At 48.8% G+C, this 19807-nt stretch overlaps 1 protein-coding gene across 5 annotated transcripts in view; it reads left to right on the top strand.

Moving 5' to 3' along the window:
* Nucleotides 1-19807, top strand: part of LMO7 (LIM domain 7) — a 254442-nt gene that overhangs the window by 192489 nt on the left and 42146 nt on the right. For 3 of the 5 annotated variants that reach the window (XM_075562969.1, XM_075562967.1, XM_075562965.1), the window contains 5 exons: nt 2418-2670; nt 7456-7485; nt 14837-14954; nt 17032-17174; nt 18521-18971. In XM_075562969.1, coding sequence (XP_075419084.1) covers nt 2418-2670; nt 7456-7485; nt 14837-14954; nt 17032-17174; nt 18521-18971 — 995 coding nt within the window. Of the gene's footprint in view, nt 1-2417; nt 2671-3631; nt 3911-5479; nt 6200-7455; nt 7486-14836; nt 14955-17031; nt 17175-18520; nt 18972-19807 lie in introns of all 5 variants that reach the window. The other 2 variants (XM_075562970.1, XM_075562966.1) reach the window with 2 other exon arrangements.

Genomic DNA, 19807 nt, shown 5'->3' with positions numbered 1-19807 from the left:
TGGTAGCAGCATTTCACAATTTTGAATGAAGAAAAGCAAATGGCACCTGAAGAGTTAAGCTCTGAATTGCTGCCCTCGTTGACTGTTTGCTATGTAGGTGTGTAACCAGATTATTAGCAGTACTTTTAAGGAAATGAAACCGAGTTTATAATTCATCTGGGTGGATGAAATTCCCAGCCCACTGTTTTATATTGTCCTGGCCAAAGAGCACGAAGTGTACAGAGGTAACATTGTATCCAGCCAGCCAAGCATCAGGACAAAGATGGAGGGTGTGTGGGAAGAGGCGAGGGTCAGTCAATTCAATGCAGCTGCCAAATGGGTGTCATTTAACCTGCATCTCAGGTGCTGGTTGAACTAGTTGCTTGGTGTTTGGTGGTGTGATTGGGTGCTATTGAGTAGATTTTGCCTGGCAGAGTAGAATTGAAGAGATTGCCCCACCTCGCTTTTGCAGCGCCCCCGTGTGGTTGTCAATTGCCGACCTTTCAGTGAGCCACTAGATTCTCAACCTTTGTGCCACCAGCACCCAGTGGATTACAAATGCAGATTCCTTAGTTTCATGTGAAAGCCTAATCCAACTCACTGCCACAGAGTTGGAGCCCTGGTGTGGTGTGGTTACACTTCGACCTGTGATTCCCATGGTCAGTAGTTCTAAACCACCAGCCACTCCTCGGGAGAAAGACTGGGCTTTCGACTCATAAAGAGTTGCAGCTCGGAAACCCACAACGGGATCACTCTGAGTCGTCAGTGACTCGATGGCAGCGAGTTTGAGAGCCGCTGAGCTACTTCTGAGTCACTGGTAAGACAAAGTAGAACCTGACCCTGGTCACGCGTCCAAGTCTGTAATCTTTACGGAAACCAGTTGCCACGTCTCTTTTCTGAGATTTTCACGAGATGCCTTGTTGGGAATGATTATATTAGTCTATTCTGGGTGGGGATGGTATGGTACTATCCTGACAGGTTGGAAATGCTAACGCAAAATGTTCTATTTGAAATTAGACATTTCATACATGCAAATTTGAATAAGAATCATTTGGACGTTTACTGGAAATAAGAGAGATTCCTTATTTTCTTTAGGACAGTGGTTCTCAACCTTCCTAAGACTGCGACCTTTTAATACAGTTCCTCATGTTGTGGTGACCCCCCAACCATAAAATGATTTTTGTTGCTACTTCATCACTGTCATTTTGCTATTGTTATGAATTGGGCTACGCCTGTAAAAGGGTGGTTTGACCCCAAAAGGGGTTGTGACCCACAGTTTGAGAACCGCTGTCTTAGGAGGTGGTTAAAAAGAAACCAACCAGCCCAGCAGGAGATTCGTGACTGCTACTGCTCCAGGGCTCCTGCTTCTGCTCTCTCCCTTCTCGTGGGGACATGCTTTCTGCTCTGGCCCCGTGTGAAGCCACTTCCTGCAGACTCTGAATTTATTTACTGTAGACTCCTGTGGAGCAGGAGGGAGGAGGAGCCTGGAATACTCTTAACTCCAACTAACCCTCCAGGTGTCCCAAGTCCTGTCAGATACCGTACGCCGCCACTCTGCCCCCTTAGTGAGAGGTAGCCAAGTGTGCAAAGGGCTGCAGCCTAGGCAGGAAGGAAAGAAGGGCGGAAAAGAGACAGAACTCCTCTTGGCTTTCTATTTGTGGTTCTCTATAATCTCTTCTTCCTCTAGGCCATATTGCTCATTAAAAAACAAAACAAAGACAGCATCTTTAAAGACAGACTTATCTAGGCGACCTTAAGATAGATGAGAAAGCATTCTTTTGAACTTGTTTTGGGTCTCCAGTATAATTTCCGAGGATTCTGGTGGAGTCTGAAGCCCTATGCTCTCATGCAGGCAGAAGACTTGAGATTCTTTGGGGGATTTTAGAAGTCTTTCAACCCGACCCCACATCTGATGTGCGTGGCTTGTTTCAAAGGGTGTCACAAAGATCTCCCCATGCCCTCTGTGACCTGATGCACTTCTGTTTTTATGTTCTCTCTCTCTCTCTCTCTCTCTCTCTCTCTCTCTCTCTCTCTCGACCCCCAGGGGGGCCTTACTTTAAACAAGGCATTTCCCTGCGATGACTTTTGTAGCCCACTTTCAGTGCCTGCAATGGGGTTGTTGGCTTTTCATCAGTCATTGTGCTACATAGCACCTTGTTGAATGGGTGCCCAGAAGATTGGAGAAGACACGGGGATTTGGAAGGACATTGGGAGTTTTTCTGCTTAGAATGTACAGCAAATTCCTGCTCATGGGTCTTATCTCAACTTCCTGACAAGGTTCTAAAAATACGCCCCGCCGTGTGCAGCATAGCCCTGGTTTCTGCGGCAGAGAGGGAGCCAGCCGGCAGGCTGTGTGGGTTCCAGTTAGATGAAGAATCTGGCGAATAAAGCAAATTCTTGTGCCTATCCCCCACCTCCTCCTTTCTCTCTCTCGGTAGGTTGCGAGAGTGACACAGATTCTGAATTTACATTCAAGATGCAGGATTATAATAAAGATGATATGTCTTATCGAAGGACTTCGGCGATTGAACCCAAGGCTGCTTTACCATTCAATCGCTTTTTGCCCAACAAAAGCAAACCGGTCTCCTACGTGCCGGCGCCCTTGAGGAAGAAAAGGCCGGATAAACAGGAGGCTAACAGGAGGAGCTGGGCAAGCCCCGTGTACACGGAAGCTGATGGAACGTTTTCCAGGTAAGGGGGTGCGATCTGAGGGGGAGGTCTGGTGACTTGGGTGGGGCACTTCACTGGGATAAAACTGACTTTTTAAGAAATGCATTCCGTAGAGAACATATTCCGTGACAGGAGTAATGTTTGCTTTTCCTCGTGCCTGTATCTTTTAAGTCACCTCCATCATGCAGACCCCTCTTGATCTGAAAACACCAGCGTGTGATTTGCCAGGATTACTTCTTACTTCAGACACCTGTTTTCAGCTTCTTCGGTTAGCTTTCCAGTCTACGGTATAGGATGATATTAATATTTACTGCCAGCTCTTCTATTTTAATTTCTTCCATTTATCACCTCCTTCCCCCGCCTTGACGAATCTCAGTGGACGCACAAAGACTCCTGTAGTTTCCTGTCCAACTAGCAGGACAGAGTATGCTTTTTCAAGCCCAGCATCCTCTCCCCTGACGATGTGGGATGCTGAGAGCGATTCGGATTCTGATGAGGAGCGAAGGTGGCCCGACATCATTCGGGATGACTTGGCCAACCGTAGATTCCGGGTGAAAAAGCAGCCCGAGAGTAGTGTCCTGAACACCGCCTCTCCTGAGTTTCGCTCCCAACTCTTGTCTGCTGTGGAGCCATTGAGCACGGGACTGTCCGCTCCGACGAGGTCAGGATACCCCACCCTGGGTCTGGATCCCTCCTCTGCCGTTGACTTGAAATGCACAGAGTAACACCTCAAACCGTTTGCCATTGTGTCCCTCTTAACACAGCTTCTAACTGAGTTTCTGTGGCCCTCACAGTGGTCTCTAGCTGAGCTGTTCTCCCGTGAAAATGAGATGCCGGGACGGGGCTTTGGCCTCATTGTAGGGGCTGTGGTGGCGAGGAGGGGACGCAGTGGTGTGCGTGTGAGCCGGACAGCATGCCGGTGTGTGTTCTCTGTGGCAAAGCTGCTCAGGCAGTGTCTTAACCGGTTGGATGTTTTGAACAGTCACCAGAGGAGGAGTTGGGGCACCAACGTGGAGAACTGGTCCACAGGACAGGCAACCTCGAGCTCCTCTGGTTGCGTGGAGGCTGAAGAGAAGGCGGCAGGCGTGCCCAGCGTTGTGAAGGATGATCTTTATGTGCGCAAGCTAAGCCCGATCACGCCAAACACAGGGAATGCGTCCGATCAGTTTCTTCCCAAGAACTCAGCCCCAGAAGATGTGAGCTGGAAGGGAATAAAACGGGAGACTTATAAGCCATGGTATAAGGAATTTCAGGGATTCAGGTTCGTCTCCATGCATGTGTCTGTTGTGCTGGTGTCTGTTCACGCCCAACTCGGTGCATCCCTTAAGACCACGAGGAAAAAGTTCATCAGCGCTCCCTGGAGCCTCTGTAACGGAGAAGAACTGCCGTCTGCCTTTAAACTGTAGGCTCTGGATCTCACAACAGCCTCTTCTAGACATGGCATGATTGTGGGTGTCTTGTTTTCCCGCATTCTTTGTCCTCCCCTCCGGTCCCCTCTCCTCTCTTCCCCTTTCCTTTCTCCGTATCGCTCCAGCCTAGAGGGAACTCAGAGGCTGAGACTGAGGACGTACGTTCTAACCGGAGCTCTGCCGTTTTTAGTGCAATGCACAGAGCAGAGCTCAGACCAGACGACACCCACCAGAGACGTTCGCTGGTGCTGGACCTAGCTACCAAGCGGGCCCTAGGATCGTGGGACGCACATGCAGCCGGCAGCCGCGGGGGTGCCTCGGACAAGCCCAGGTGGACTGTCTGCATGAGCCGCCTGCTCGGAGCTGCCTTAACCCAGCTTCCTGCGCTGAGCCCTGAAATCTCACTCAGGCACTAGGGGGACTGTGCAGGCACACGCTAGAAAACCAGGCTTTCTGTGTGAGCGCGCAAACTGAGAATGTGGCGGGCCCTCGCGCTCTTAGTGAGCCCAGGCGTGTGTATTCACATGGGCCACAGCTGTCAGTTCTCTGGGAAACTCTAAGACACTCGCTTACCTCGCGTCAGTCACAGTTGTGCTGCCGGTGTGGATGTGGAGAAAGGAAGTAACGTTTAGACAAAGACTGGGAAGGACAAGTTAATGAATGAGAAGCAAGGCAAAAAAAAAATACACACTAGAGCATTTGTTCTTCCCTCCCCTCCAACAACCACCCCCCCCCCGCCAGACACACACATTACATTGACCCGTCTACCTATTGCATAACATGCATGCTGCCCAACTCTTGAAAAATATCAAGATCCTGGCTGCTGTTTAACAGGGGTGGGGCACTAGGTCTTTGTGCTAACAGACTGAGGAGGGGTGGACAGGTGTAGCTCCGAAGGTGGCGTGGTCGATCCACGTTCCAACCCCTTCCCTCCAGTTTCCACTGATCCCTTTTCCGGAGAAGTACCCCCTACTCCTCCTCTTTTAAATACTCTTTAGAAAAGTCGAAGGAGCCCTGGTGCCATCGTGGATTGTTAGGTGTTGGGCTGCTCACCACAAGGTCAGCAGTTCGAACCCACCAGTCTCTCTGGGGGAAACGATGAGGCTTTCTACGCTTGTGCAGGTTGACGGTATCAGTCACTCACAGAGACTTTTCCTCCCTGGTCCCTGGAGGTCCCTAGGAGTCGGAATTGACTCAGTGGCAGTGGGTTTGATTTCAAAATACTTCTTTTGGCTCTGAGAAAGATGAGCAGGGATCACATTAGACGCTAATCTTTATTTTAAAACCAGAGTCCCTCCCTCCCAGGACTCCCTAAAACCATTCACCCAGGTGTCTAGCAGGCTTTTCTTGTACCTGACTGTGTTGTACCCCACAGTTAATAAGATTCTCCCTTCCTTTTTTTCCCTTCTTCTGTGCTTCAGTCAGTTTTTATTACTTCAGGCCCTTCAGACATACTCTGATGACATCCTGTCCTCCGACACAAATGTCAAAATCGATCCTACGTCTGGCCCCAGGCTCATAACACGCAGGAGGAGCCTCTCTTACACACCAGGGTTTGGAAGAGATGACCTCAGCCTGCCGACCCTGGATCCAGACTTGCAGAACGACGACTTCTTTGTTAGGAGGACGGGGGCTTTCCATGCGAATCCCTGTGTGCTCCAGGCCTTTGAAGATTTTAGGAGGTTCTCTGAGCAGGCCGATCCTGTCGAGCGAGATATCATTTTGCAATGCAGAGAAGGCGAACCTGTACTTCCAGATTTAGAGAAAGATGACATGATCGTCCGCCGAGTGCCAGCGCAGAAGAAAGAGGTGCCTCTGTCCGGGGCCCCAGACAGATACCAGCCCATCCCTTTCCCCGAGCCCTGGACCCTCCCTCCAGAAATCCGAGCAAAGTTTCTCTGCGTGCTTGAGAGGACGCACCCCCCCAAAGAGAAAAGTGCTAGCTGTAGGGTACTAGTTTCTGCCTACCGGCAAAAGAAGGACGACATGTTGACCCGTAAGATCCAGTCTTGGAAGCTGGGCACCGCGCTGCCCCCCGTCAGCTTCATGCCTGGCCCCTGCAGCGAGGCGGACCTGCAGAAGTGGGAGGCCATCCGAGAAGCCAGCAGAGTTAGGCACAAGAAGCGACTGATGGTGGAGAGGTCAGCGTGTGTTTCCGCAAGGGGCCTGGTCTTGTGCGACGTCCCTTGTGTGCGAGAAGGCAGCATCGTGTTGCTTGATCCTGCATGCCCCATGCCGTGTTGAAGTGTCTTGTAGACATGTCCCCCACCCCCCACCACGTTGTGAAACCTCCAGTCAATCATTTCACGGAAAGAAATGCAATTCCATTTTTGCACACCTTTGTGGTCACCTGTTTTAGGGCCCAGTTAAGAAGGTGCGTGAACACATTTCACCTTTGGTCCCCCGAGCAAGACGGTGGTACTCTTCTGCCAGCAGGACGTTTCATGAACATGTGTCGAATGACGCTGACTTCTATTCCCATGTCTAGGCGTTTCTGAAACAGCCCGGCTGCAGTCTGGTTTGATGTGTTTCTCGTAAAATATGGCATCGCAAAGTTCATTTAATCCGACCCCTGCTTTTTGACCATCACCGTTTGAGTTGCTTTTCTTCTGAAAGCCCGAGATCTCAGTGTGACAATGCATGAGTCCCCTGTGTATGTAGTGGTGGTCAGTTTACTAGTAGCCGAGCCAGCATTTGTCCGTGAAACAGCTCGCCTTCTCGGATGAATGCTGCTTGTTGGGATGTGGAGATGGACCAATGTGATTAGGTTGGACAAAAGGAGGAGACCCAGAACAAATTTATTCTGGGTTCCTGAAAATGAAGAACCCTTTCTGAGGGTTGGTTCTGTTGGCTCACAGTAAATTAAGAAACCTCTCATCTTTCTGAAGTCGGAATTTCTTTAAAAAAAATCATTTTATTAGGGGCTCTTACAGCTCTTATCACATCCATTGTGTCAAGCACCTTTTTTTACATGTTGCCATCATTATTTTCAAAACAGTTCTTTCTACTTCAGTCCTTGGTATCAGCTCATTCCCCATCCTTCCCCCTCATGAACCCTTGAAAATTTATAAATTTTTTTTTCATGTCTTACCACTGTCTCCCTTCACCCACTTTTCTGTTGTTCGTCCACCTGGGAGGGGGGTTATATATCAATTATTGTGATCGGTTCCCTTCCTGCTACCCTCCTGGTACTGCTGCTTTCATTATTGGCCCCAAGGGGAAGTCTGAATTTCTCCAGATAGAACCTTTGTGAGCACTTGGCACATGATCAGCCGTGAAGCACGAGAAACAACCTTTTCAGATTTGTCCATCTCTCGTTCAAAGACCTTGAGCATTTAGAAACTGTTGTAATTGGAAAAAAAATGACTTTTTAATTTTCGGTTTTCTGGTTTCCCAGACTCTTTCAAAAGATTTATGGTGACAATGGGTAAGTGTCATGGCACACAGTCCAAGAAGCGAAACACAGCTCTGCCGCCTGTCCGTCCTTCGCTCCGTGTGCTATGCCTCCCCTGTTTCTGCCATGCCACTAACCGGCGCCGTGTGCTGTGCATGAGATTTCAATTCCTGACCAACGCTTTGGACTTTGGCAACCCCGTTGTCATATTTTCATGTTCCCGAGTAGTGTCATGTCCGGTGCATGGAGGAATTGTTTTTTATTTTATTAGAACTCTTAAATCTAAGTTCCATGGTTTTTATTTGTTTATAATTATTATTTATGAAGCAGTTGGTGAAAGATGCCAAAAACACTTACCAAAAGGTCAGCGTATTTATTTGGCTACTTGGATTCCTGAGCGGTTTAAAGCGCCTCTGAGTAGCACCAATGCACGATGGAAAAAGAATGTTTCGTTTACTGAGAGGGTGGTAGACCATGTGGCCAGCACTGTCCTTACACTTGTGACTCAGATTGCTTCTGTAATGGGGATTGCGATTGACATTGACCTTCCTCTGGTGGCATTGAAAAGGTTTCCCAGAGTCCTAATTAGGGGATAAGCTATCACATGACGTGGAGCAAAATTGCCTTCCCAATATAATTATCCTTATTGCTACCAGTATTTTTGTTACACGTGCTATATTGACAGTACCAAGATTCCCTGGCTTTGATACAGTGTACAAATCTTTAGGAAAAAAAAGAAAGAAATCCAATGCAGTTGAGTTGATTCCAGTTTACAGCCGTCCGTAGGATGGAGTAGGACCGTCCCGCTGGGTCTCTGAGGCTGCTGTTTTCATGGGAGTAGACGGCGGGTCACAGGTTTCTCCTGTGGAAAACCTAGCAGGCTGGAGCTTCACTGGCCTTTTGGTTCGCAGCCAGGCATCTTAACCCTGGCGTCACTAAGGGTCAGCTGCGTAACTTTTGCATCTTACTAACCATAAATAAGCAGTCAAGATGCCAAAGGTCTGGGCCACGGGCATCTAATTGCAAGTGCCCCTTAATCCCTGATACTTTAAGTGTCAGCTCCCAGCACACGTTACATGCACCGTGCACAGGCACACAGTCGTTATTTCTCTCCTCACGTGTAAAGTGTCTGTCGGTGAGGATGAGGGAGACAGTGTGATGCCGAGATGTGTGCTCTTCTCTAAGAGGCTTCAGTTGGTGCGAAAAGTCCTCGTCAGTGTTTTGCACAGTAACGTTGAAAGAACTTTTATTGGTAACCGAGATGGGACTCTGATGACCCTTCTCTAAGAACCAGTACCTGCTGGAAGTAGAAAGACGTCCACGGATTTCAGGGACCGGGCACATACCCCTAGCGACAGGAAAAGAAAACCCAGATGCGGCCCCTGGGCGAGCTGAGCATTGTGCTGGCATGCAGCACGTGCCTCTGGAGGCCCCGTGCCACTCCTGCTTGGATGTAGTGCAGTGTTTGTTCGCAAAGGGCACTCACTGGGCCTGCAGTTTGGTGCCAAAGTGTTGATACAAAGGAACAAGATTGCACATGGAGACTGATGAGTCATAATGGAAAGTAACTAGACTGTGTCTTCAGACGACTCAAGTGGGTTTTTAGAACCACTGGAAATCGACATCTGTCGCAGCGCCCCGGCCCGCAGCTCCTGAACCCCCCACCCATATTCTATCAGTGACTCAAGTGTTGCTTTGTGGCAATGGCAACAAAATACAAATTTAAATGGAATTAAGTGTAGGCTGTTAATCTAGGTCTTGTTTGTTGTTTATGTTGGCTGAGACTTCCCTGGAGGTGATGTATGTTCGCAAGCTTGGAATGGTTACTTGGAAAAAAATACTAAACAAAACCTTATTACCCAACATTCTGTCATTGGAAAATAACTACCAAAAGCATGAGGGTTTGTCTTTTGATAAAGATGGTGTGAAAGAGAAATGAGTCGTGTCGCGGGAAGTCTGGGGTGGTTCGTTTCTGGCTTGCTCTCTATTTGGCTCTTATAACACATGTGGGTTTGCCTGCTTTAGTCTAACGCTTTGTGTGTGGCAGGCATGTTACATGTGCATGCTTGCGTGCTGCATGGATTTTTGCCTGTGTGGTTCTATGCCTTTGGGCAGAAAGCGTTAGCCACAGATAGAAAAGATAACGGTCGGGGTCTATAGACGTGCTGGTGTCGTGAGACGAAGCCATGAGTCTGCTGCCTGGTCAGCAGGAAAGGAGCGGTGATCCCAGTTGAAGTTGTGACCAAAGCCAGCCAGACATCTGCAGTCACTCCAGTTGTGCAGGCCACCGGGTTCTCGAGAATCACACACACAGAGGAGACAAGCAACAAGAGGGTGGGGAGGGAGTTGTTGTGAGTTATTTCTGATGAGATCAGCAAGAAAAGTAAGTTTCTGGTATAGCGTTAGGGTTCTACCAGTCTAAGTCTTTAAACCCGGGGTGGGATTTCAGAGTGGGGAGTTTTTGCCTTCCTGGCGACATTTGGTAAAGTCTGGAGACATATTTGTTTGTTAGAAGTTGTGTGTGGGAAAAAAAAAAGAAGTGTGTGTGTGTGTGTATGTGTGTGTGTGTGTGTGTGAGAGAGAGAGAGAGAGAGAGAGGGAGCGAGAGCGAGCACTGTTGGCATCTCATGGTTAGCACCCTCTCATCCAATAAACATCCCAACTCACCGCCTTCACGTCGATCCTAACTCACAGAGCCCCCACAGGCAGGCAGGCAGGCAGGCAGGCAGGCGGGGCAGAACTGCCCCTGTGAGTTTCAGACACTAACTCTTTCCAGGGCTAGAAAGCCCCTCTCCCTCCCATGGAGCCGTGCTAGTGGTTTCAAACTGCTGACCCTGTACTTAGCCGCGAGTGTGTAATCCCTACACCAGGAGGGCACCTGTGAACCATGTCTCTGGTGGAGGGTGTTCAATATCCCACAGTCCATAGGACAGTGACCCCAGCAACACTGTTTGTACCTTGTCAGCCACATGGCTGCTGAGCCCCAATTTTTTCATTATAGATGGAACGTCTTCATGATATTTGCCATCTTTCTGTACTTTATGCTAATCCTAAAGCCTCTACCTCCGGTCAGGCCTTGATCCCTCTTTAGAGAATTTCCACAACCCTTACCAAATGTGTTTGTGCTTGGTGCTGTTGATGGGCTTCCGACTCACAGTGACCTCGGCGCACCTGCCTGGCCCTGCGTCATCCTACAGTTAAGCTTGAGCCCCTGCCTGCAGCCGCTCTGCCAGCCTGTCTCCAGGTGCCCTTCCTCCCGTTCACTGCCCTCTGTTTACCAGGATGCTGTCCTTGCCTGGGGGCCGATCCCTCCTGATAACACAGCCAAAGTGTGTGAGTCAAAAAACACATACACAAAGATGCCTCTGTCTCTGAAAGGTAGGGGCCAGAACTTAGTATTTTGGGGTTTCCATTTGCTGTGTCAAGGCTGACTGTGGGTTTATATTTAGGCATCTTTATTATATGTTGGCCCTTTGGGATTCCTTCGCCCACCAGTCAGCAAACTGCGGCTTGAGAGCCGAATGTGACTCTGGGTGCGTACAGGTGGCTCTGGAGTAAAACAGAAAAAAAAAATTTTTTAAAGGATATTCTTCAGAGAATGGTGATTTCGTTTATTTGTGAAATAGATCTTTATGGTTCGTGAATAATTTTTTAATTGTTGGAGGGACAGGATTGGCTTTTTAGTCTCAAAAGTGCTGACCCCTGCGGTAGACCCTAGTTTTCCAACCATTTGATTCTAAAATAACGTGCCCTCCCGTGCGAGCCTGAAACTTGCAGGAGGTGACACGCTGAAGGGGAAGGAGAGTGAGAGAATTACAATAACCTTGATTCAAGATCCACACCTTCTCCCTTCGTCTTTCACCCCGCTCTGCCTTTACACCCATAGTGCTATTAAGAAAAAAAATCTAACTGAAATTGCAGGTGTTAGGCCTGTAATTGTGGACAAAATCCAAATGCAGTCCTCACTTGGAGCCGCTCCAAATAAGAAAACGTACACATGTCAGTGGTAAATGAACCCAAACCACACTCACTGCCCTGCCGCTGACCCAGAGCGACCCCCTTGGGGTGCCGAGACCTGACCGTTTATGGGAGTAGAAAGCTGTCTTTTTCCCGTGAGGCGAAAATCATGATGTAATTTGCCTGAGCCTGGTAACTCATCTCTCAAAACCTGCCAGAGCCCCATCATGCTCCCCAACAATTTTCCCGGCCCCATCTCTGATGCTATCGCAGTTGTGGGAGGCGGGCAGGGAGGCGGTATCTGCATTTCAGGGGCAGAGACAGACAGCCGGAGGAGAGAGTCAGAACCCACCCGGGACCTCACCCCATGACATAATCCCCACAGACTGTTATCAGCATCTAGTAAACCCGCACAGAGTTTAATCCTATGCTGCTGACTCTGATAAGGTAGGCTTCTGCGTGACCCGGCTGAGAGGCTCCCTGCACTTCACATGCACTCGATTTTCTCTGTGTGGCCTGGGGGTTAGCTCTTGGGAGAATCCCACCCAGTCATTCGGTGTAAGTGTGTGGCAGCAGGGGTGCGAGGCGTAACAGTGTCAGCAGGCTCGAGAAAGCCCTGGTTGAAGCAGCGAGAGGTTGAGAGAAGGGGAAGGCCGCTTGTCAGGGCAAAGTTCGAAAGACTTTATCCTGGCGACAGGATGTTAGCTGGATAAGGCACACGTTGATTGCGTGCCGGCCGTGGGGTGGGGACTCTGAGGCCCAGGTGGTACTTGGCCGTGAACAAGTCAGACAGAAGGCTTGCTTTGTGGTTTGTGTGCCAGGGCAAGTGATAAGCAAATATACATCCCAGTTTTAAAAATGTATTTGATTTATTCCCAATAAATACATGCTTTGTTTCAGTGGGAAGGAAGGGTGAGGGAAGGGGTGAGCCAGGGCGAGGTGTCCCTTGCTGTTTCGTGTTGGATCGTCAGGAAGGAAACACGGAGTTGCCATCTGAACGGTACGTGGATGGATGTTGGCATGCAGAGCCTTGCAGGCAGATTGGGGGGCAAGGGGAGAAATCAGAGGGTTGAGTGCCAGCCCGGAGGCCAGTGTGGCTGGAACCGTGAGGAAAAGGGGGGGGGGATATGATGGCATAGAAGCTCACAGAAGTTGGCAGGAGACTGGTAACGCGGGACCGGAAGGTCTCCAGGGAACGTGGCTTTAACCAGCACGAGATGGGGAGTAACTGGTAGGTCCTGAGGAGCAGTGCGTCATCATCCAAGGGGAGGGTTTTCCAGGCTCTTTTGAGAGAATACGGTGTCGGGAAGAAACGCTGGCGGCAGGGAGGCCAATTCCTGCCCTCATCCAGGTGGGAAGCCATCGCGAAGGGGCGGAGAAGTGGCTGTATCCTAGGTGGAGCCGGGGCTCCCGGGGCAGGGTTGCCGGGGTGGACTCGGTTGCAGTGTTGTGAGGGGATGACCAGGTTTTTAACCCAATGTCTGGGAGAGCGGAGTCAGCTTTTACTGAGAGGAGGACGACAGCGATGAGGAGGTTGTGAGGGGGACAGCAGTCTTGCTCACGGGTCCGGCGTGGGTGGAGTTGGAAATACCTGTCCGGCTTCCACGTGGACCGTGTTTGGGAAGTCACATGAACTTGTGTGGAGTTTAGCAGGGATCCTGAAGGAGGAGATGTTGGAGGACTTTTGAGGCGGAGGGACTGTTTGAAGAACGGTGGTCCCTGGCTTCAGAGGCTGGTCTGACGATCCTTTAAGAAGCGATTGTGAGCAGCCAGGTTGAGTGGACTCTGCTTTGATCTAGGGTGCTGGCAGTAGAAATGGAAAGAAAAGGACACTGAATAAGAGGGCTTGATCACTAATTGAAGGGGGTGGGGAGAAGGCAGAAAGTAGGGTGAGAAAATGGGGCTTCAGTTTCCAATGTGGATGATTGGAAGGGCAGGTGGCCCCAGCCGCTGATACCCGAGAAACAGCAGGCGGGGAGACAAGGTGGACGTTGGCTGCACTGGGCAGTGACCACGTGGGCAGAGAATGTCACTTTTCACAACCCTTTCTAAACAGGATTCCAATGGGCTCTCTTCTAATGGTAGGAACCCTAGTGGCTCGGTGGGCTAAGCGTCGGTTTGCTGACGGCAGCAGGCATTCTGAACCCAGTCTGCCCCCAGCGAGAAAAATTAGGTGTCTCTTTCGGTGAAGATAGATAGCCTTGGACAACCCTACGTGGTCAGTTCTCCACTAGCCTTTGACAATGAGTGAAAAATGAAGGGCTGATCTTGACCTGGGAGTATTTGCACAGGATGATAATTAAATTCGTGTGATAGCTAATAAGGGCAAGTGTGTAGTAAAAGTAGAACAGTAAGATGGCCAACAGGTCAGAGAAGGCAACGTTTACCCAAGAAGGACCTCCGCCCTCCCACCCTCCCTCCTTCCCCTCCCAGTGCAATTTTCTCTCCCCTATCTGAGTGCGTGTGACCACGTACCCATGCTTCCTGGTCATCTACACTGTGTTCTGTGTTAAACTGGGGTCGCTGGTAAAACCCTCGACGCATATGCAGGACACCGGGTTATATTTGCCCGTCACCGGTGTGGCTAAGATGCCGACCAGGTTTCCACTGAGCTTCCAGAATAAGACAGACTAGAAAGGAAAACTGGGTGATCGCCTCTTGGAATTCAGCCTGTGAGGCCTGATGTATCGCCATAGTTGTGCCCCTTAGAAGACTCCTTGCTAATCAGTAACAAACAACAACTGTAGATTGAGCTTGTGAGCACTGAGAGATGTTACATGTGAAAAACATGCAAGTTGCATCTGTAAAAAGGGTGTGTGTGTGTATGTGTGTGTGTGTGGTGGGGGCTATCTAGGTTAGGATGACTGGCTATTAGCAATAAGAGTTACATTGCTTGGAGAACAATTCCAGGGCAGCCGTGGGGCAGCCCTTTCACAGTCTTGGAGCACATTTATTCACGGTACTGAACTTGAGGAGAACTATCAGGTAATCATTAAATTATTTAATAAGTGCCCAGAAAAGGCAGCCAAACGTTAAAAGGTGATCTTGTGGGGGAAAGATAGAAAAATAAAGACAGGTGATTCTAGTGACTAGTAATTTTTCTTCTCTAAAGTAATCCTTTATGCGTTGACCACCTCTACATCATGAATAGGGGGTTGTTTGTACCGAGGGGTGCAGGCATCTTTTAGTCATTTTGTACAAGAAGTCACAGTTGGGTGCAGTGCTGGGCTCTAATTTCAGCGTTTTGGAAAAAACCAAACAAACCACCATTTATCTCTGAAATGCTGTTTCTGCGATACGATCGCCACAGCAGCCAGGCAGCGCAGCAGAAATGTAGATGGAGTTTCCAAATAGAAGTCCAACCTGCCGGGCTTAGCCCTCAGTGTGGCCAAGTGCACCCCGATAACCGCCAGCGTTTGTCTCGTAGGAGTAAGTCCTTGAGCGATGTGAGCACTGAGGATGTTCAGAACCTGCGTCAGCTGCACTACGAGGAGATGCAGAAAATACGGTCACAATTAAAGGAGCAGGACCAGAAATGGCAGGATGTAAGTATCCCTTAGCTCGGGTGTCAAGGCCACGCTGGAGGAGAGTACATTTATTGGGCTCTCACTGCTTCTTTAAAAAGGAAGCCATTGTACTCAGGGGTTGACATGACTGTTGCTACTGCTGCTGTTAATGAGGTCGAGCATCCCGTTAGCATCCTGGTAGAATCATGCGACCAACGTCATTGGACTGGATTTTAAAGCTTTCTGAGCCTGTTCATTGTCACATGTTCAAAGCCCATGGTTAACACATGATAGTAGTAGGTCTCTCCTCCCCTCTAGTATCTTCTCTGAACCCTGAAAGGTAGGAAAGGTTTTTTGGCCACAGACTGAATGCTTTAGATCAGTGTGGTCGTTGAATTGGGGCATGGCTGTCGGTTATGCTTGAGAAAGGAGAGAGAGACAGAGAGAGAGAGAGAGAGAGAGAGAGAGAGAGAGAGAGAGAGAGAGAGAGAGAGAGAGAGAGAGAGAAAGAGAGAGAGAGAGAGAGAGGTTGTTCAAGGTTTTGTACAGAAGAGGAACTGAGGAGCTCGGAATTATCAGGCAGAGAAGAAAAGTTTTCCGAAGAGTGAATGGAAGGGATGTGGGCAGAAAGAGAAAGTCTGTTCCTGCATGCTAGGCAGGCTGACAAGTGATTATCCAGTGTGAATCAAAATGGGAAGTACGCAGAGCACAGCTGATATTTATCCAGATGTCTCTATGGAGGAGAAAGACATTACCTTAATTCTGACCACACCCACAACTTGGAGATATATATGATTGAAAATGACTGTTTCAGTAACCCGAAGAATTGTAAAGAAAGACGGTAGCTGAGGTAAGCAAGAGCAAGCCCAAAGATGCTTCAGAGAGCCTGATGGTGAAAGCCATGAAGTGGTAACAGGAACAAAAGGGCTGGGGGTGTCCAAGGGAAAGACAGTTGGGCCAATGAACTGGAAACTCTGCCTTGGCTGCATTTCTGAATTCCAGTGTTTCTTTTAATTGGGAAATCAATTTAATTGTCAAAAATCCATGATTTAATGTCACTTGCCCAAAAGACATGGTGTGTATTTGGGTATGGAATTAGCAAGTCACGGCAGGCTATCCATTAGGTTAAATGCAGGCTACCGAATCCATGGGACAAAGGCATTCTGCTCCGCACCCTGCCTTTCAGGGAGCAGTTCCATACCACCAGCCTGGAAGTAGTTCACACTGGCCCTGTCAGCATCTGAAGCACATTTAACAAACTTGTTTTGCATGCCTTTCGGTTCAGGGCCCGGTTGAGGCCTTGGGATCCACCTTTCTTCTTTGAGTTAGGATGCTTGCCGCTACCCAACCCTGGTCCACAGTTCCCTCCATGGAGACAAAAACAGTCAGACCTCTGTATTCCTCCAGACATAGAATCCTATGTCATCGAAAAACTGGACTTGTTTGATCGCCTCCTCTCTCTGCGCGGCTAAGCCGGAGTTCTGTCCTGGAGGTCTGGCAAGCAGGTATCAGCTTGTTCCCGTGTGAACTTGATTTTTGCTCTGCCTTTAGTGGAGTTTACCCTCTTTGCAATCCATACTTGTGTTGGGCCTCTGCTGCGAAGCCTTTCCAAGCACCGCCTTCCCATCTGGAGGTGGACTTCACCTTTGCACACACGTCCCCCGACCTTCTAGTGACTTGTGAGTCTCTTTCCCTTATGTTGTCCCCTGACAGTCACATTTCTGTGTAGATTTTATTAGTGAATCATGCCGTTTCACGTAGCAGCCAGATTTAGGGAGTAAGAGGAAAAAGAAGTTGAAGTGCTGACCGCTCTTGCTGACCTGGCACCTAATTACAAGCGTTTAACATTCTTTGCGAAACGGGCACCGAGACAAAAGCTTTCTGGGAAAACACAAACGGGGTCTATCTTACTAGGTCAGGTTTTCCAGACAGACACATGAGATAAAGGCGGAGTCCAAAAACACAGGCTATAAAAAGCAAAATTGGGGCGCCTTGGCACCAGGCTGAAGCAAAGACTCTCAGCGATGTAATGGGACACCCGTCCCTCTCTTGCTACTAAGAGGGGTTTTAGAAATTCAGGCGTGCCCGTGCTGATGTGACTCTTTTTTCCTAACAGGACCTTGCGAAATGGAAAGATCGACGAAAAAGCTACACTTCAGATCTGCAGAAGAAGAAAGAGGAGAGGGAAGAAATTGAAAAGCAGGCGCTTGAGCAGTCGGGAAGAAGCTCCAAGACTTTCAAGGAAATGCTGCAGGACAGGTAAGGGCGCTGAGTCCCGGCTCACAGGCAGAAATCAGAAGCTGCTGTTTGTGTCGGTGGCGGGAGCGTTCTGTTCACCGATCATTTAACCTTAACCAAATAGAGCAGGAAACGTTCCCCATCCCGCTGCCTGGCAGTGAGGGAAGCACAACGATGCGTGTAACACTGGCTTGGATTGGCCAAAGAAATGAGCCTATCATTCACATCAGGAGTCGGATGGAGGGCCTTAGCTGTATTGGGTGCTGAAGATAAACTACATTTTCCCCGTGAAAGTGAATGTAGGAGCAGAATCCTCAAATGGAAGCAGCTACCAATTTTAACTCCATTGTATAAAAATCTAGCATAATCCTCTTTGATGCTTTATTGGGGCGATTCAAATGATATTTTAAACGAAGTCTATATAAACGTAATGTCTGCAGTGCTTTTTTTTGCATTGCAAATCACAGGATAAAAACTTAATTCAAGCTTTCCCTGTAAAGCAGTGACTATAGAAACTCCTAGGATATTTACCAGCCCAGTGAGAAGGCAAATATAAACCTGAAGCATCATTCCCACCAGGAAATGGACTGTCAGGTAAAATTAAACAAAACCTCTTTGTACACCAGACATCAACGATAAACACAGGTTTATCTGTGTCAACGCATCAGTTAGCCTGGGAGGCTGCTCCAGAGATGAGACTGCTCCAGAACTGTCTCTATAATTTTCATCAGTCATAATTTTCAATGTAAATTCTTTACTCCCCTCCCCCCCCTTTAAACTTGTATTGTGAATTGTTTGAAGGTTTACAGAGCGGTTCACTAACCTGACTTTAACAGAAACCTGAGTTTTGGTACGTTTATTGTATCCACCAAGACCACACTATTCTACAGGGTGTGTGTGGTGGTGGTGGTGGGTGGGGAGGGCACGGGAGGGGCACAGAGAGGGTGGGAAAGCCATCGGACTGTGAGGGAATGCATGACTACAGAGGTCATGCTGGTTGTCAGAAAATGGGTTATATTTATGGTGGTCTAGTTCTGTAAGAGTCAGATACTCGTGAATCCTGTTTTGGGGATTATTTCTATTATCACAATCTTCATAAAGATCAAAGAGATAACCCTGTGAAGTACTTGTGAACCTGTTAACTACGGTCAAGTTCTTCCCATCCTCCTTCCTGTGGCGTGAAGAGACAATTATATAGACAGGTGTCTTCATGTGTTGTTTGTTTCGTATTGATGCTTCTGTGAGGTTAGCCCTTGGTAGGCTTCTCAAGACTAGTCTGGTCTAGGCGTTCATTACCCAAACGAGCTCCCTCTCCCCCCTCTGGTGCCCAAACGCCTAACACTCTGTGCCGTGTTTCATTTTTGAAGGGAATGCCGTAGTCAAACGGCGGCCAGTGAGCCGCAGAGAACAGCAGCAACCAGAAGGAGGATGTACTCATTTGATGATGTCCTGAATGAAGAAAGTCTGCCCGCTCCATTGACTGTGCCAGAGGCCAGTGCCCAGCGTGAGAGAGCGGAAGAGAAGGGGGCAACTCACCCCACAGAGATGCCTAAAGAAGGTTCTGCCACCTTGGCACTAAGAGAGGACCTTCTGACGGCTGAAATTCCGCTTCCTTCCAAAAGTCCTGCGGAAGAACAACGCCCAGACGCTCTGTCTTCTCAGCAGTCGCTGAGTGCACAAGTGGAGGCGCCTCGGGGTTCAGCTTCTCTCCCCAGAAGTTCCCAGAAAGCCGACGCAGCTAGGTTAACATCTGTGGTCACGCCGAGGCCTTTTGGCGTCCACTCAAGAGGAATCTCATCACTCCCCAGATCCTACACGGTAAAAGTGTTCCCTGTGTGTGTGTGTGTGTGGTGGGGGTGAACTTGGACAGAGAGGCTTGGTTTAGCTCCACTCGCTGTATTGCAGATCACTAACAGAAACCATTGTATTGACATCTGTGGAAAGCCAGTAGACATTTCATGCTTCCATTAGAAGGATGTAGAATTGAATATACGTGGAATTCTGTGAGTGTTTGCTGTTGTTTTTAGAATGCGGTGCCTTCTAAGGCAACCCGTGTATTCTCTTTGCTACCATATTTTCTCAACCAAGAGCTTTTGTAAATCGAGAGGGTGAGGAAGTTCCGGTAGTCAATTCTTTTTGGCCCTAAAAAGGAGCAATTTCACAAAGCTGAGTCTAAGTATTTTCAAGTGCTGAGGTGAGGCTTTGTATTTTTCCAAATTTCTCAAAACTGGCTATGTTGGAATATAATTTTGACAGTCTTCAAACGTGTATATGAGGGGCTTCAAGAAACTTGTGTGAAATGGAATGAAAAGATAATGGGATTTTCCCCCACACGCTTTTTGAAGCCAAGCCCTGGCATAGTGGGTAATGCATTGGTTTGCTAACCACGAGTTAGCAGTTTGAGACCACGAGCGGCTCCATGAGAGAAAGAGGAGGCCCTCTGCTCCAGTAAAGATAGACCGTCTCGGACACCCACAGGGAAGGTGGCCATGAGTTGGAATCAGCTGGGTGGCAGTGAGTTTGGTTTTGGAGTTTCATTTGTTTCTGTGACAGATGGAAATTTTGAGAGGGCTAGGAGCTTTGGGGGCATAGTTGGTGACATGCTGGGCTGGTAACCGTGAGTTCAAAACCACCAGCCACCCCCTGGGAGAAAG

This window comes from Tenrec ecaudatus, chromosome 11 (genome assembly GCF_050624435.1).
Source record: "Tenrec ecaudatus isolate mTenEca1 chromosome 11, mTenEca1.hap1, whole genome shotgun sequence".
Taxonomy (NCBI): domain Eukaryota; kingdom Metazoa; phylum Chordata; class Mammalia; order Afrosoricida; family Tenrecidae; genus Tenrec; species Tenrec ecaudatus.
Note: the sequence above shows the minus strand (reverse complement) of the source record. Positions and strands in the feature narration are given on the sequence as shown.